Raw genomic sequence first — 17,782 nt, 5'->3', positions numbered from 1 at the left:
AATTATGTGTTCACTGGGAAAACCCAGATGATATAATAACCCGTGAAGTACGATACTATGTTTGTAGAAATGTATTATGGCCCAGTGTTTTTATATGTGTAGAAAATGTACTCTGGAAGGATTTGCATCACTGTCACTCTGTTTATCTTGGGGCAGAGGGATTCCGGAGATATTTTCACTTGATACATTATCCACTTCTGTATTATTTATACTTTCACTAGTGAGCCAGTTTTATTTTTATAAATAAGGATGAATTTAAGTCGCTGAAGCCCACTTAGGGTGAATCGCGGTTCCTCTCACTAAACTCACACAGGCAGCCTCGGCACCGTTGCCATCTGGGGGCAGTTGTAGGATGTTCGGCATCCCTGGCCTCTACCCACTAGATACCAGTAGCCCCCCACCCCCCAACAAATTGTGACCACCAGAAATGTCTCCGACCTTGCCGGATGTCCCCTGGGGGTGGCGTGTCCCTGGATGAGAAGCCCTGAGGCAGACACTGGCCTGTTAGTGTGTGTTCCTCTGCATCCTGGTTAGTGTGTGTTCCTCCGCATCCTGAGGGTGGTAATGAAGAGAGTCTCTCTCCATCTGAGCATCTTTCAGACTTCACAGGTCCTTCATGTGGAATTCAGAAGCTTTTCAACCACAGCAGACAAATCTTGTTTGTCTCTCGCTAGTCAATTTAACTAACCACCGTTGACCTGTCAGCAGATAATCAACAGGTCCCACATCTCTATGTTTTAAACTATGCACCGTTCTGAATCTTGTGGGGTGGGGGACACTGATTTTTCTTTTATCAGCAACTTCCCCAAAGAAGGGGCTTCCAGTGCCCTTTCCTTAACAAGTTTCATTAAGGACCCCACCTATTAAATATTCAAAATATATAGACTGTTCCTGTTGAGGATCTAATTATACAGTAAATTAGCTGATGTCCAGTCTGTTGCCTTTAAAGCACAGCGTTGATGTTTCCAGTACTTACATAAGATATAGGGCCTGTTTATTAAGAGTCTTCAACTGTATATAAAACTAGAACAGTCAAAAGTAATGGTGTCTACTGAAGGATTCTTTATCATATGAATTTACCTTTAGTCATCTATTATTTATTTCAGCTATTTTATATGCCATTATAATAAATATTATGACAGAGAAAGCTTTTACGCTTCGACTTACTGTGCTAGTCTTTACTTGCCTACAATCCTTCAGGAAAATGTAGCCGTGCCTTACCTATAGTTAATGTAAATCATCACTTACATTAGAATGAAAAATTCACTATGAAAAAAAGGCTCTTTCTTCAATAGCAAGGCATAAATGCCCGATCATGTTGACTGCCAAACTCCCGTGCCATTTGCTGTCCTTCCTGAAACGGTTTTTAAGCTGCAAAGTGAATACATCTCATAGAGGGAAGTTGGAAGGTTTTCGGATATTTTCACCCTCTTGTTTGTTTCTGGCGAGATAAGCGTTTTTTTATCCAGAGTGCAAAATAGTGCCTATTACCGTCTAAGCATTTTTAATAGTTTTGCTTCCCGTGGAGCGTTAACTCATACACCAAATTAAATGAGTCGTTACCCGGTGCAGTTGCTCCTTGAATCAGCCTCACAATTACCTGTAGATATTGATACCGTTATTCTGCAAGTTGAGTTCCAGCCACCCAAGGCAGAAATTCTGACCTGTATATAACGAAGAAAGCGTGGTCACGATTTTCTCATTAGGGATGTTTACGAATTTAGTGGGGAAGGCAGAGTTCAAGGGCACTCGTGAGGGCTCAGGAGTGAAGGCTGCTGCCTGATGGTTGATCTGACAAAATCAACCCCTCTCCTTCAAGGCTGTAAGAAAAACTCCAGGGGTTTGCCAAGGATCATTTTTGGTTTGGTTCCCTATTTCGAAATTGGACTCTTCCCTAAGAGCATGTTCCTTGTTGAAGGCACAGTGGTGTACAGATTGGTACAGGTGTGCAGAGCCGTAAAAGAGACTCTTAAGCTCCGCTTTCTCCTTGGGGAGAAATGCTTTTTCAGAAAGAGCGCGTATCAGTCCGTCCTTTTAATCTGTAGGCTTGTCCCAAGGTTGGGCAAACTCCCCATCAGGCTCGCTCACGATGCTGGTTTGGGTTATTCTCCTGAGAGGTACAAGAGCTGAAAGGAGATGCAAGTCTCTATCTACTCCTGCCTTTCCCAGCGAAAACGCCACCACCCGTGGCCACCATTAACATCACTTAAAAGATACTGGAGAAATTGGCGTTGTGAAGTCCCGCATAGGATGTTGGTGAATTATGAAACCAGTGTAGTTAGGTCTGTATTGTAGTTCAGTGAATACTGTCATGTCAATAACATGCTCAGCACCAGTGTCTCCTGCTGTTGTAAATGTGACAACTCGTATTTAAGGTTTCAGAACATAAAGTCAGGACCAGGTGAATGTAAAGTGGAAGGGTGAGAGGCATCGGCGTGACGCAGTTAGGGCCCATTGGATTAGAATTTGCAGGAGGCCGTTAGCAATAAGCTCTGAATGTAGATTATTGCCTTGGTTACATTTTCTCTTTCAGCACTAGGCTTCTCTTGTAAATTTGAAGTGTATGAAATAAATATGATGCAAAAGAGACACAAACAGGAATATATAGAGGGTGGTACTTTCTTCATAGCTTCTCAGCGTCATCTGTGGAAGAATATGCGGACAGGGCTACAGCGCGGTGTGGTACTCCAGTGAGGACACGAGCCCTGGAACCATCCCAACCAGTTGGGAACCTGGATCTGTGTCTGACTAGGCTGTGCCACTGAAACCATACCAGCCTCTGTTTTCTAGTCTGTGGAATGGGGGAAATGCTAGATACTTCAAAAGATTTTTTCCTATGACTCTTTAATGAAAAATAAATGCCAAGCTTGTCATAGATGCTCATTATGTTTTTGGCTCTGGTTATCAATAAATATATGTACATGAGAGCTTTTTTTTGGGAAACCCTGAAACGAACTCTTCTCTAAGTGTAAGAGAGGGTAGGCACACACCCATCGAATTCACATAGATTGGCACCTTCACGGTACATGGTCAGTCTCATCCCTGTGGCTCCATAGGGTGAGTCCCCATCTGCTGAAAGAGAGTTTCCTCTGGGTGTGTTGGAGGCTGGGCTCCCTGCTCCCATTCATTCATCTGGGTTTCTCTATCCTTCCATCTCCAACAGTTGTTACCGTGTGCTCTTCTTTTTGACCAGCTCACAGGTGGCCCTTGTATCATAACAGGAGGAAGAGCTGATCTTACCTGCTACTAGGCTAGGATTGAGTAGAAAGAGCGCAGTGGGGATGCTTTGGTCCAGTTGAGTGGAGGAGACAAGACTCCTGGACTAGATGAGAGTATTTTGAAGTGTGCCCACCTGAGTTCACCTTGAGGTCCCATCACACACAACAGCTTGGTTCCCAGACCAGCTACTTTTGGCTCATTACAGGATAGTGGAGAAAAGTCATTGATATACTCTAGCTAATTCATAGTTTACAATTCATAATGGTTTTTAAGGAATAATCTGTTTTTTAAATATGTTTGGTCGCTTGAAATTATTTATATACAGCTTTCCAAAGGCCTATTACCATTAGATGTTATCTTTTTTGTTCTTCCATTGATGGTAAGCGGATTATGGGTGTGAGATATTTCCTCTTACGTGGTGTTGCAATGATGGGGAATAAAAGAAAAGAAGTAAAGGAGGTGGGATCTTTGGAATATATGTGTACCTTTAGAGGCAGAGTTAGTGAATGAATGAGTGAATGAGTTCACTCTTGTAAATATTGTCTCTCTTATTGTGGACCAGGAACGGGACAGCATGCTGCCTCGGTACGAGGCTATTACAGATCTGGTGGTTTCCCCTGGGACTGGCCTTGGTGTGAAGGCCTCTGAGGGGCATGAGGACGGGTGGGCCATGTGGGCATTGTGGAGTATGCAGTAGGGATTAAAATCATGGCTTGGTGTGAATTGTGGTTCTGCCAGTTACTACCTGCATGAAGATATGCAGTCACTTTATGAACTTAATTTTCTCCACCTGTGAAATGGGCGGGTGATAATAGCTGCCCACAGAGGGTTACTGTAAGGAAGGAGGGTACTGTGGGGCGAGGGCTCACATGGCCAGGTTCTCAGATTGCTGCCATCGGCCAGTTGGGCCCCGTTCACCTGTCTCAGTGAAGAGTGAAGCAGTTCAGTGCAGATGGTGATGATGATGGTCATGATGGTGACGTTGTTGACAACAGTGCTAAAGACAACAACAAAAGCAATCAGAGTAATACTGTTCCTTGGTAACAGTTACAGAATACTTCTCAGGTGTCAGGCGCTATTCTAAGGATTTTACATATATCACCTCATTTCCTGATAAAGCAGGTGCTCTTGTTTCCATCTTACAGAAGAGAAAACTGATTGCACAAGAAGTAACTTTCCCAGTTGGTAAGTGTTAGAAGTGGGATTTAGACCCAGGAGGTCCAGCTTGAGTCTATGGCCTTCACCATGGCCTTAACACCTTTCAGGTTCAGAACACTTACTGAGTTTGGAAACTGGGGTACCTTGGCCTCTGGGGGATTCGGTGAGCCTCCTTCCTCCTGCTCTGGGGTCATGTATCATCCATCCTCCGTCACAGAGCTGCTGTTCATACTTTGAGCTACTTCAGGTAAATTTGTGAAATAAAGAAGGGAGACTGCAATTGCTAATATGCTTTATGATTGAAAAACAAACAGTGGACATCACATTTTAGCAGTGGCCTTACAAATGATTATTATTATTTATGTGCCCCATATCTTATATACATCATACCTCATCTTTACCCTAATCGTGCAAGGCAAACGCACATTTTGGCATTGGTGCTAAGGCCCAGAGCAGTCACACAGCTCCCCTGAAGTCGCACTGTCAGCACTGTGGTCATGCTGGTCTGTGGTTCCGGGTCAGCCCAACTCTGCCGTCTCCCGTGGATGATAACATCTTCCCACTTCTCCCTTTAAATACCGCACAGTCCCTATATGGTTCCTTTGGTTTCAGGCGGTATCACATCTGAGTCATACTTGGCTAATTTATAGGCGTAAAACGCTATGAGAGATCACTGTTACATAACAACACCAGGAACCCCTTTGATTCTGCATTTGCAGACTCCTGAGTCACTAAGCCAGGTTTTCTGAACTTTATAAAGAACAAACCAAGAAGGCTTGGCCTGTTGAGAGTGTGGGTGGACTGTGGTGCCACCGAGCGTCCCCTGACTTCCAGGGAAATGGAAGGAGAGCGTGTGGGTTGCTTCATTCCTGTGTCTTTCTGGCTGAGCCTGGGGTGTTGGGAGCAGGTTGGCTTCTCAACGACTTAGGCGTTGCCTGGTGCTTCGTGTGTGGAATGCCACCTGTGCAGCTCTCTTTGAAAGCGATGGGCGCCAGCATCTGTATACATAATTTAAAATAAATTTACATTCCTATTTTGCCTGAGATGATAAATTTGTGTACTGGTGTGATTAAAGAAAAGGGTGAGGATTTGGGGAAGGGTTGAGAGAGGCATTTTATAGCATTTTAAGATTCAAAGTTCTAGTAAGAAGTTGTTTCTGTTAACCAAAGCTAAGTGGATGGACGGTTGGCCGGCTGGCTGGATAGATGGATAGGTAGAGAGGAAGGGAAGAGGGGAGGGACCTTTGGAAAGCTAACAGTTAATATTGGGGTGGTGGGATTATAGATGCTTTCTTTTGGCCACGTTCATCTGTCATTTCTAAATTTTTCTATCACTAATGGAAAGTATGAAGCAGGAAGTGGCCTGAAATGAGCCTAGAGAGGTAGACGGGGCAAAATCATGGACTGAGTGTTAGTCGTTACTGTTATTCATTGTGCATATGTTTGCATTTCTGTTCTTGCTGGGCATGCAAAGGGTTGCACCTTTTCGAAGCTAAGCACAGCCACAACACTTACTCTGCCAACAAAACGTGAGCACAAGTGACACGTGTCACCACTGGGTGGAAGCCTGTGACATTCCACGCGCACCTTGTCACATTCTCTTCCCTGCACTGTAGAGACTGGTGATGCTACACAGGGAGGAGGCTCCACCTGATGGGGCCCCTGGCCAGCGACAATAAACAGGACCCCACTGACCTGAGATGGGCACGAAGCGTGAGCAAGTAATAATCGTCTGTTGTCTTAAGACATTGAGGTTTGGGGGCTGTTCCTTACTGAAGCTCATCCTGATCAATACGGAGGCACTTGCGTGAGCCACACTAAGGAATTAGGAGCGTATCTTGTTGGCTATTCCAAGCTGCAAAAGCGTTTTAAGCTAGGGCTTTGTGTATGGGCATCTGTTGCCAATCCAGAGAGCACACTCTGGCCAAACAGCCTGAACTTTTCACATCCTGAGCGGCATATGCAGATTAAACATCTTAAAAAAAACTCCACGGTTCTTTAGTGGTGACGGAATAGTTCTGTATCTTGAATCTGTGCACGTGATAAAATGTCGTAGAATTATACACGCAGTTATTCCAAGTAAAAGGAACTGAGTGCGTCCCAGAACTGGTGGAATCCAAGTAATGTCTGCGGTCTAATAAATTACACTGTGACAGTGTCGATTTTCTAATTTTGATAATGTGCTATACTTGGGTAAGATGCCCCCTTCGGCGGATGCTAGGAGATGGGTACGTGGGCACTCCCACTACTATTTTTGCCACTTCCTGTGAGTCTATAATTCGTTCCAAATTAAAGTTAACGACAACAACAGCAGCAAAAGTGAGTTATACCAAGATAGTGAACTGTGGCCAGTCCCAGGTTCATAGTCAGACTCAGCGGGAAAGCTCACCTTGGCAGATGGGGCCTCGTGCTTTCACCTAGCAATCAGCAGCTTATCCCTCAGAAATGCTTTCTGTCTGCAGTCCGTCAGCCCCTGCCTTCTCATTTAGAGCATGCCCCACGATAAACATTTCTATCACATTAAGTTTGTCTGCCAATCGGAGGAGCAAACCCCCCAACCCACACACATCAACGCATACACACACCTTAATTCTGAAAGCTGTGTTTTTCCTTCACTGGACTTAACTGAATTGCGCACACAGTTTCTCTGCATTTCTCAGGGTCAGTAGCAGAAACAGGAAACCTGATACCGAGGGCAGGAGAATTACCTGAGTAATTGCGTGTGGACGTGAATCACTGTCCCCAGGAGCCTAGTAACACACAGCCTGTGGATTAGTCTGTTGAACTACTTGATGGCTTGTGACCCCTTGTTCCCCCTGGATGTGTATGGTCTGATTTTGTTCTTATTGGTAGTGGCAGCCCTGTGCTTTATCTTCAAGTGAAGGGGGAGGACCAGAAGACAGTTTACCACGTGTAAGTTGCACGTTTAGAAGAACGTGCTGGCCCATTGGGCTGCGCCATCATTTTCATTGGAAATATTGCTTTGGGGTCACCAGCTGGGAATGTTCTTCCTGTTTTATGGGGGAAGAATGAACATCCATTTTTCTAATATGTAGCCAGCGTCTCCCTTGGGGTTTCCATTGGGGGCTCGGCTGAGAGGAGCAATGTCTTTACCACCTCTTCCTTAATAGATGAAATAGTTGACTTTCCTCTTGTGATCCATTCAAAGTTCTGTAAGATTCTGTGTTGGCGGTGCGTGCCGTGCTCTGTGCCGGGAGACGCTGGGGCCGGAGCGGGCAGGATGAGGGTGAAAGGCCACTTTACTCGCTCACTCGGAACATCAGATTGGGTAGTTGAGCATTTAGGAGGCATAAGAATCTGTGGGGAAGACAAGTTAGCCATTAGCAGACTTCCCACTCAGAAGAGGTTTTAGCCACAGATAAATATCCGTCATGCAGACAGAAAGCAGGGGGGGGGTGGTTTGCTCCCCATCTGGAGACCCAAGCGCTCTCCATGGGGTACAGTATCACTCAAGTGCATCCTCTTCTCCTGGGGGAGTTTCCCTCCCTGTAGGATGAGGGGTGTGGCCTTGCCTTACCTGGACCCTCCAGGTGCAATACTTCCCTAACAAAACCCATGTGTTGGGGCTTCCCTGGTGGCGCAGTGGTTGAGAGTCCGCCTGCCGATGCAGGGGACACGGGTTCGTGCCCCGGTCCAGGAAGATCACACATGCCGCGGAGCGGCTGGGCCCATGAGCCATGGCCGCTGAGTCTGCACGTCCGGAGCCTGTGCTCTGCAGCGGGAGAGGCCACAACAGTGAGAGGCCCGCGTACCGCAAAAAAAAAAACCCCATGTGTTGGCACTTGCCCTTTTCCTGCATCAGGTTAAACACTTCTCCGTCTTCCAAAATCTGCAGGTTTGAGCATCTGCTGCTGTTACCTGAGGAGTTTAGATCTTCTTTGGCCAGCTTGCCTTTGCCACTGATAAGCTCTTGGGGTTTGGGGAGGTCATTGAATCCCTCCCTACGCCCTTTCCCTAAAACTGGGCTCTGTTAGTGGGCAGGACCTGGATCCTCCAGGAGCCAACAGTGATCTGGTCCGATGTGGTCTTCGGGGGGCACCGGTGCTTGTCGTCAACATCGTTTCATCCACCTTGCTGCACTGTTGCCCACCCAAACCACGGTTTACTACACAGTGGCCTCAGGGGAAGAATTTGTCACCACGGGCATCTTAATCTCCTCTTGGTTAAACTGATGAAATACTTTGTCTCTTCAAGGCGGGATGTTAGATGCTTTATACTTAATCTCACAACGCTGAGAGTAGATAATATTCACATTTACAGATGAGGGAACTGAGGCTCAGAAAGGTTACAGGGCCCAAAGTCAGTGTGCTTTCCTGCTGCCTCGGCCTGACATGTATTGTTCAAGGCCCGGGACTTGGGTCGGAGCCCAGGACCTAGGCGGCAGAGGTGAACTGCTGTAGACACACGAAGCTTCTCAGCACAGTTTGCATCCATTCGGGTGGAGGATGTCCCCAGCAGTGCCGTTTGCATCCCCCTTCATAATATTCTAGTACTGTGTTAGTCTCCATAGTCTTACTTTAACATCGCAGTCTAGACAAGAATTCCCAAGCTCACCGTTCGTTTTATGGGGATCTGCTCACCTGAACAGCCAGGTGGCCTGGCAGTCTGTCCTTCAGCGGAGGGACGTCTAAGAAGTGATAGCATTTCAGCTCACACTCCAAAGTCCAGCGAGACTCAAAAATTGGGAGGGCTCTGTAAATACAAGGCAACTCTGATCTTTCCAGAAGTGTGCGAGGAGGCCCTGCAGTGGAACAGGGTGGCTTCAAATCCTGACCACTGCAGTCCTTTTGGTGTCGCTCCAGGAGGGAACTTGGGCTCCAGCCAGTGTCAGACTGACTTGAAGTCTTGCCGTCCACACTTCTTAGCTCTGCAATCTCTTATAAGATGCCACACTGTAAAACAGGCAAACTACAAACGTATCCTTCAGTTGTCCTGAGGATGAAATGAGATGACGCCTGTAAGTGCCCACCCACCATCGGCTCAGCATAGACATCAGTGGCCTCATTAATAGCATCATTATTCCATCCATATGTGCCCTGCCCATCTATAGGGTTCACAGGGTTACTAAACCAGGGAGGTGTTGAGCAGTCAGGCTCCGTTGATATAAACGAGTTTTGCCTGCGTTTGTACTTTCTGTACATGAATTGTCTCTCATTTTTCATGCAGGCTTGGTGGAATCATTTCAGAACCGGAGGGCAGCTTTTGAGATTAACACGTGGTCTCCGGAGTTCTTGCAGGAGCCAGGCTTTGTCCTGGTGTTGCCCTATCATTACAGTTTTTTTTAGGAGACAGATGGAGAGGAGCTGTGTGAGCCCGAGGACCCTTAGGACCCTGTTTCGTGCGCTGAGTCAAACAGCACAACCCCCCAGCATGGAGTTTCAGCAGAGTCCCAGCCTCCCATCCTCCCTCAACTTGGCAGTAAAACGCCCCGTTCTTCCATTCATTCCGATGATTTATATTCTCTCTGGGCGTCTAATATTAAACAGGGGAATTCCGACATGTTCCATAACACATTTACTGTAACTTGATACCATGAACTAAACTTGCTGTTATTTATCATTTCTTTTTATTTTCTCTCATTCCAGCATAAAGCCAAGGTAGAAGCAATGACCCTGGACCTCGCTCTGCTCCATAGCGTGCAGCATTTTGCTCAAGCGTTCAAGGCCAAGAATGTGTGAGTGTTCCAGTGGAGGGTTATAGATCATAATAGCTTGTATTGTAATGTCTTTATCAGATGAACACAATGGGGAGGCCGGAAGGCTATTGTGTTGTCTTGGCGTTCAGACGGGAGGCTCATTTATATTGGCCCAGTGAAGGTGTACCGTATTTTCTTGACTCTGAGTCACCCTCATTTTGAGATGCGTCATCAATCTCATAACAGCCCAGATAAAAAGGGAAAGACAGTACTAAGCAGCAGTAAAAGTGGCTCCTAAAAGCCACCCGATTGTAAGCTGCATCCTGATTACAGATATTTTTGCAGTGCCTCCCAGAATCGAGGAAAAGTGTATTTTAATTGCACTTGGAAACAAGTAAGGTCCGCTCTCCAGTCCTGCAAGGGGGCTGAACGTCAGAGCACGAGAAGCAGATTCTGCCGTTTCGCAAACCTGCAGTGATTTTAACGTGGTGCGTGAATGTGGTTCCAAAAGCGTGGACTCACATCATGAGAAACTTCCTCCTTTTTATTCCCTCATCTTTCTCAGACTTTCAAAATGCCTGAAGGAGGAAGCCTTCGCTAGGGACCGGCAGATTTTTTTTGCCATCCCTGCCAACATCTTTCTAACAGAGCAGCCCTCAGAGCCAGAGCTGAGGAAAGCAGTGGTGGTTAGCTTCATTTTCATTACAATATTTTGTTTCCAAGTGTTTATTTTTACAGTTCCCTCATATTATTTAGGGCAGGCAATACTGGTTTCTCGTTTAACACAGTGGTTTAAATTTCTTTAACAAATAACTTCATTTAATTTTTCTTTTTCAGTGAGTTGATTTAAACACAGGGATTAAGTTAATAATGGTACAGGAGGTGCCAAGGATAAAACAGTTCCAGAAGGGGCACCGAGTGGCTGAATTCGGAGAACACTGATAAAATGACAAACTGTCTGGGGGTTCGCCTCTGTCGGGGTCGTTGGTTTTATAGTTCTCCACGCAGATGATGGATGTAAGGGGAGGTATCTTAAACCAGATATTCAGATCTGACCCCTCAGTGCTGTCCAGTAGCCAGTTCTTCTTATTTCTCCCTTAGTCTTTCACTCTGTTGTTTTAGACTGTTGAGAAGTCTGTTCTCTAAAGCCCTTTCTGGAGCAATCCCGTAGCCTGAGTACTTGAGGTTGAAATGTGAACTCAGAGTCTGTAGTGGGAGCTGCACCATCCCCTTAGGTGCCGGCCCTGCGCTCCTACGAACAGTTGGGTACCGTCCCCACGCGGCCAGCAGACCTAGGCGAGCCCTACTGCGTGCGCTCTCAGCAGCGTTTGGTAGCTGCGAGCCCGTGCCAGTGGTCTCGGAGATCCTCTCTTCAGGATAGAGCAGTAGCTCTTAAGACATTTGCTTTTTTATCCCTTCCTGATTCATTTATCCGCTTGTTCATTCACTTAACAGGCATTTAACGCATGCCTCCAAAGCCCCAGCTCTCTTCTCGGCTCTGGGAAGAGAGTGGTGGCCGGCAGAAGCCCAGTTTACCTCACACGAGCCATTGTCTCAGTGGCCAGCAAGCAGGCAGTGTTTTCCTGCTAGTGACTGACTCTCCTCAACCTTGTATTTCTGTGGTTGTTTGGGAGTGAATAATAATAACCACCACCGTAGCAGCAGTAACAGCTCATTTATTGAGTGCCTATTATGAGCCCCATACCCAGAACCCTTTGCATGCTTTTTCTGATTTAATTCTCAAAGCAACCCTCGGGGTGGGTGCTGTCATTATGTCTATTACACAGATGAGGAAAATGAGACCAGGGAGGGTGAGTTATCTGAAGGCACGTGGCCAGGAAGCAGAGGGGCTGAGATCCCGTGCAGTCGGGCATTCCTGGGCCCCCATCCTCAACCACCACGCTGCACTGTCTGTCGTTCTTAATGTGCCAGAAACCGAGATCAGAGAAACTGAGTGACTTTCACAGGGTCACTTGGCAGGTTGGTGGCAGATGTAGGATTTTCCTCCGTTGTGACTCTCCTCTTTCTCCTTGACAGCGTGCTGCTCTAGTGGGAGCTGAGCTGCACTGCCTCTTCATGCTTCCTCCAGTCCTGGTTTCAGACCACGTTGGACGGGAACCATTTAGCCGAGGAGAGCCAACTGTTACATAATAGGACTATCTTCCAAGTCTTAACGGGACCATTAGTTTTTAACCGTTAAGTAATTCAGAAATCATCAAATCCAACTGCCTTCTGTAATCAACAAGCCCAAACTCTTGGAGGAAAGCTTGCAGCCATTTTGCCCTAATTCTAGATTTTAGCAAACGACTCTGAGTTTTTGTACTCCTAGGTTCAGAAACAAAGGCGATTTTCCTCTTAGCCAACCCTGTACCACAAACCTCCTTTTATCCGTCTCTTGAGAGTCCAGCATTTTTCATGGGCTTAGAGAAATAGCGTGGTAGTGAAAATACGCATAAAAGACGCGAGCGACTTTCCTTTTGAAACACTGCCAAAGTGAAATCTCTCCTGGATAGGCAGATGACAGTTCAGTCCTTCCAGGTCTGTAGATTCTGAGAAGTGTCAGAAGTGAGTTTAAGTGCTGCTGACTGAGCTGCCGTAAAAACACGTGTCACTCTCTGCTCATCGTCCCCTCCCATCTTTCGGCATCAAAATTTCCTTGTGTGTAAAACATAATGACGAATGAAAGAAAGGCTGCCAGTTCCGAACCCATCCCTTTAGATGCTGTTGGCCTGAGGTGAGGAAAAACTCTGACACCGAAATTCCATGTGGATGCTACCACGTGGAATTCTGTTCTGAAGCCTGCCTGCGAGCACACCAGAAGTACGATCAGGCTCTTTTTACCTTGTGTATCCCCTCGGTTCATGCCCCAGCCCAGGTGTGTCTCCCCGTACCTGGATGGGCAGCAGCGTGTGCAGCCCGAGACCTAAAGAGGTAGAAACAGATGCAAATGCAAACCTTGTTGGAAGATCTAGCTCATTGAAGGGCCGGGCCGCCCTCTGTCCGCCTTCCACCGGAGGGGATGTAGATTCAGCCTCTTCTGGGACCTCTTCTTCCTCCTTTACTCTGGAGGGGCCGGGGGTGGCTGGTGTGGCACGGGGTGGGGACTGAGTCCTTTCCGAATGAGCACTGCTAACAGCGATTATACAGATCAGAGCTCCTCTTCGACTTTTTGTGTATTCCGTGCAAGGCGACCTGCTGAGCACCTATTCACGTGCTCTCTCTGTAACTCCTTACAATCACCCCAGGCATTTTTCGTCATTTTTATCTCTGTTTCACATGGAAAGGCTCCAGCTTTTCACAGAGAGGCCAACTCACAGTCCCAACTTTAGCAAGTGGTGGATCCCAAATTCCAGCCCAAGTCTGTCTGAATCCACAAGGACCCCTCTTTTCGTTACACCTCACCCTTCAGGCGTTTTCTTCAGTGTGGATTTCTGGATTGGTATGAATTGCTGAGAACCAAGTTACTCAAAGTTAGTGGCTTAACACCATTTAAGACAATAAGTATTTCTCTTCTCTCTCTCTCTCTTTGTTTGTTTAAATCCGGAATCACATAAGGTCAATGCATTTTAACCTATAGGTTTTCCCTCCCTTTCCAAATTTCTTACAAAAAAATTTTAATGCAACATATTTGTTTCAAGGACCAGTGTGTCCTCTAGAGTTTTCTGTGGTCTGTACTTCAGTGACTGCACCCCTGTGGTGTCCTTTAACTCGTTCTTTTGTCTTCCACGTTTCCCGTGAAAAGGTAGCTAACTGTAGAGGCTTGGTCAAATTGCTGTTTAATTTTTTGGCAAGAATACTTGGTCGGTGGCGGTATAGGCTTCCATCAGGAGGACGTGCGTGCCTGCTTGCTAAAGCGTTTCCTTAAGGCTCTGCCCGCCCTGACCAACCCGTTCCTGTGCCCGCTCTCTCTTTGCCCACCCCCCCTCTTTCATCCATTTCTCCTGTTCTGCTCCACTCACTCTTCTGGGTGGTCAGCCCAGGAAGCCTCAGTCTGCTTTCAGACAGTCCTCCCCAGCATCAGTGGTGGTGGTCGGCCAGTGTGTCTCAGGTCGAATTATTTTGGGCATTACTGGAAAGTTCCAAACCAAAGCCTGTGGTAAGTCCCAACCAAACTGAGTTTTGAAGGGTATTTTTGCTGAAACTGCAGTCCTGGAGAGCAGCCAGACTCCACGCTGCCTCGCAGGCTGAGGTATCCATCAGAGTATGAAGAGCTGGGACCCTCACTGATCATGCAGACCCAGTACTGGGATTTTCTGGAATGGGCTCTGAAGCAGCAGTATGTTGTCTGTGATACTTCTGCACAATTTTATCCCTCGTTCTAACTGCTTAGTTTACCGGAAAGCACTCATTTTGAACAGGGCCTGGAACAGCAGTTCAGGAGCTTCTGGAGCTCTGTAAATATGTTTTCCTTCATCAGATGCTGTTTGGTAGTTTGCGTCCTATGTATTCCTGAAATAATGGGCATCTGGTTCCAGTCCTGGAAGCTGAAAAGCTGGTGATGGCACGTAACATAGAAAATGCATTGCTTGGATCTCGGCTACCAATCAGCTCTTATAATATTGACCGAGGGCTTTGAGTCATCATGGAAATTAATTGAAATTGATAGTACGATCATATTAAAATAACATGGAGTTCTAAAGATTTCTAGAACTTCATTTTTGGTCGTGGATTTCTGCTTTCTCCTTCCAACTTTCCGTCTCCAGCATAATTTAAAGAAATTAGGCTTTCTTTCACTTAAAAATACTATAGGATAGTGATGTTTAAAAAAAAAATGAAAGAATACTTTTTCTATTCCCTCTTTACTGTTTACACATTTGAGGGGAAAATCTTTAGCAAAACTATTTATTTTCACTTTTTACTAAATTACTTTCAGAACTTGAAAGTTCAGGACTTTGGGAATCTACTAATCCCAGATTTAATGTTCTTGGATGCTTATTCCAAATTTTGCTGTCTCAAATCCTTCTTTGGAAGTGGGTGGGCTATAAATTATAAATAAATTCTAAATTTTGAGGGATAAATTACCCTGAAGACCAATGTGTAAATTACAGCTTAATCTTCCTTTTTCTCCTCAGCTCAGTTTTAAGAGTAATGTTTTAGCCTACATATCTGTGTTGCTCTTTGCTCAACATGAGAAATCCATTGCTGGTTTGCCTAACAGAGTATCATGTTGCTTTGCTTTTCTACAAAGTATGAAAACTAAAAGAAAAGAAAACCAGAGAGGCAGATTTGAGCTGTAATAAACTCTCTAAATCTAGATCTTAATTACGACTTTTTAAGAAAAAATTTAAAAAATCTACAAGTGAATTCTTCCCCCTCCCCTAGATTTTCTACCTCGAGGTGTTGGAACAATTCACATTGTGAAGCATTTACTGTATCTAGAAACATCAGGGAAGAACGCTTCCATCTGAAGTAAATGTTTTGCCTTCTGAAACTTAACTCTTTAGGCATCAAATGCTTTTATATAATTCTTTAAAAAATATTTCTAAAACAGATGATGTACTGTCATCCCTTATTAAACAAAAATACTAACCCAAAAGAGTAAAGTGCAGAGGTCAGCAGACTTTTTGTAAAGGTCCAGAGAGTAAATATTTTAGACTTTTCAGGCCATAAGATCTCTGGTGCAACTACTCATCTCTGCCTTTGTAGCATGAAAGCAGCCATGGACAATATTTAAATGGATGAACATGGCTGTGTTCCAATAAAACTTTATTTACAAAGGCAGGAAATGGGCTGGTTATGTCCAACGGCCATAGTGTGCCAAGCTCTGGTGTAGTGAAAAGAACAGAGTTTTTTGGGATCAACTGAACTTAGATTTAAATCCAAGCTCTACTGTTTACTAGCTGTGTGGCCTTGAGCACTCCGTGTCCCCGGGCCTCCCTTTCCAAGTCTATATAAAGCAGGTTCTCGCATAGACTTTTCAGGGTTGTTGAGGAGAAAAGCTGTGATGCGTGAAATAACCAGACGCATCTCAGTGCACTGTGCCTGTGACTGTGTGTGCATTTGTTCTTATCTTGAGCCTAAAATGATTGGAGAGGTTTTTAAAAATGCATGCAGTATGATACAATACAAGTAAGAGATCTATCTAAACCGGGGAAGGGGATCAAAGTGGACTAGTCAGATGTGATCCCAGAGGAGGTGTGGCTCTCATGAAGTCTTTACAGTTGTTAAAAAATTGGGCCTAGGAATGAGCTTGGAGATTCCTCGCAACCAAGGGTACAGAGGACGTGAGCTTCATGTTGCCCACAAGCTATAAGCATGAGAAGCACTGGGCAGAAATATTGTTACTATAGTAATGTTCCACTGAGGATCACGGAGTACTTAGTACTCTACTGAGTATTTTTTCCCCTGTTCTTTGTTACTCTTCACAAAGCCATGGACTTGAGGGATACTTCACAGTTCTCTTTCAGAGCAAATGGCTTGGCTCTGTTTCCTTTGCCATTGCTGCTGTTGTTTCCCTTGGTTTCTTTCCAGATGATTTGAGTGGCCTTAAGGGCAGCCTGCTTTGAATAAGTGAGGTGTAGTGGGACACAGTAAAAATCATTAACCTCTGTGTTCTGGGATACCAGAGCACTCCGTATGCCTCTTCTCCCCTCCTTTTTTGGTTTATTTAAATTTTTTTTTCCCTTCACGTCGTTATTTATTCAGCGCTTACAACAGTGCCAGGAACTGGGCTAGACATCGGCATTAAACGATTTGCCATCTTCCTTCTCCTGTGCCTTCTCTCTCTCTTAAAATACTTGTGAAGCTTAAGGATTTTTTGATAACTTTACACAGTGATGACTATCTTCAAAAACGTATCCTTACTGGAGAAGAATAATTGTTAAATAAATTAAGGGCCACTTTGCAATTAAATTTGTTAGGGGAAAAAATTTTTTTCAGTGAGCCTTTTTGCCATCCTTAAAAGTCATCACTGCCAAGGAATACGTGAAAATGTATTTGAATTAACCACAGTGATGTTTGCAAAATAAACAGTTTTGATTTCCCAGCAGAATTCTAGGTTCAGCCATCACTATCATGTTTCCGGAAGTCAAAGTGATGTATGTTAATTGAAGACACACACAAAAAAACTTCCCTTCCAGTAAGAATAATCACCCGGCTTTGGAAAGCAGATACGATTACTCTGTGGTTGCCTTCTCCCACCCCCCACCAGCCCACCAGTACATATATAGCCAGTGTTTCGTCTTCAACTCCAGCAAAGAATCCGAACTTTGTTGGTGGCGTTCAACAGTGATCACTTAAAGCACTGGACTAGAGCATGAGTTGAGAAAGTTTTTCTATAAAAAGAATCAGGTAAATAAATATTTATATAAATATCTATATGAATATTTTGACCTTTATGAGCCAGATGGTCTCATTAGCAACCACTCAGCTAGTGTAGAGCGAGACCACAGTAATCACAGTAATGCAGAAGTAGCCACCGATAATGTGTAAGTGACTGGGCGAGGCTGCGTTCCAATAAAACTTTATTTAGAAAGACAGGAAGTGAGTTGGATTAGGGATTCGGTCTGGGGGGTTGTGGTTTGCTAACCCTTGGAGTAGAACCCCTTGTCCCTTGCAGCATATTGGATTGGCCAAAAAGTTCGTTCAGGGTTTTTGGTAAGATGTTACAGAAAAACTGGAATGATCTTTTTGGCCAACGCCATAAGTCATTTGAAGAGCATCTTGTCTCACTATGAGAAACACGTTCCATTTTGGATTACGTTAGGTTTGGTCCAGATGAATAAGTATGTATGGCCAGTGTGTGCATGGT

At 45.2% G+C, this 17,782-nt stretch overlaps 1 protein-coding gene across 1 annotated transcript in view; it reads left to right on the top strand.

Moving 5' to 3' along the window:
- WWOX (WW domain containing oxidoreductase) overlaps positions 1-17,782 on the top strand; it is a 973,003-nt gene that overhangs the window by 240,936 nt on the left and 714,285 nt on the right. The window contains exon 6 of the mRNA XM_079906570.1: positions 9,983-10,071. Within this exon, the coding sequence (XP_079762696.1) occupies positions 9,983-10,071 (89 nt within the window). The remainder of the gene's footprint in view (positions 1-9,982; positions 10,072-17,782) is intronic.

The sequence above is a fragment of the Stenella coeruleoalba genome, assembly GCF_951394435.1.
Source record: "Stenella coeruleoalba genome assembly, chromosome: 20".
Lineage (NCBI taxonomy): Eukaryota > Metazoa > Chordata > Mammalia > Artiodactyla > Delphinidae > Stenella > Stenella coeruleoalba.
The sequence above is the reverse complement of the archived record's forward strand: the minus strand, read 5'-3'. Positions and strand labels throughout refer to the sequence as shown.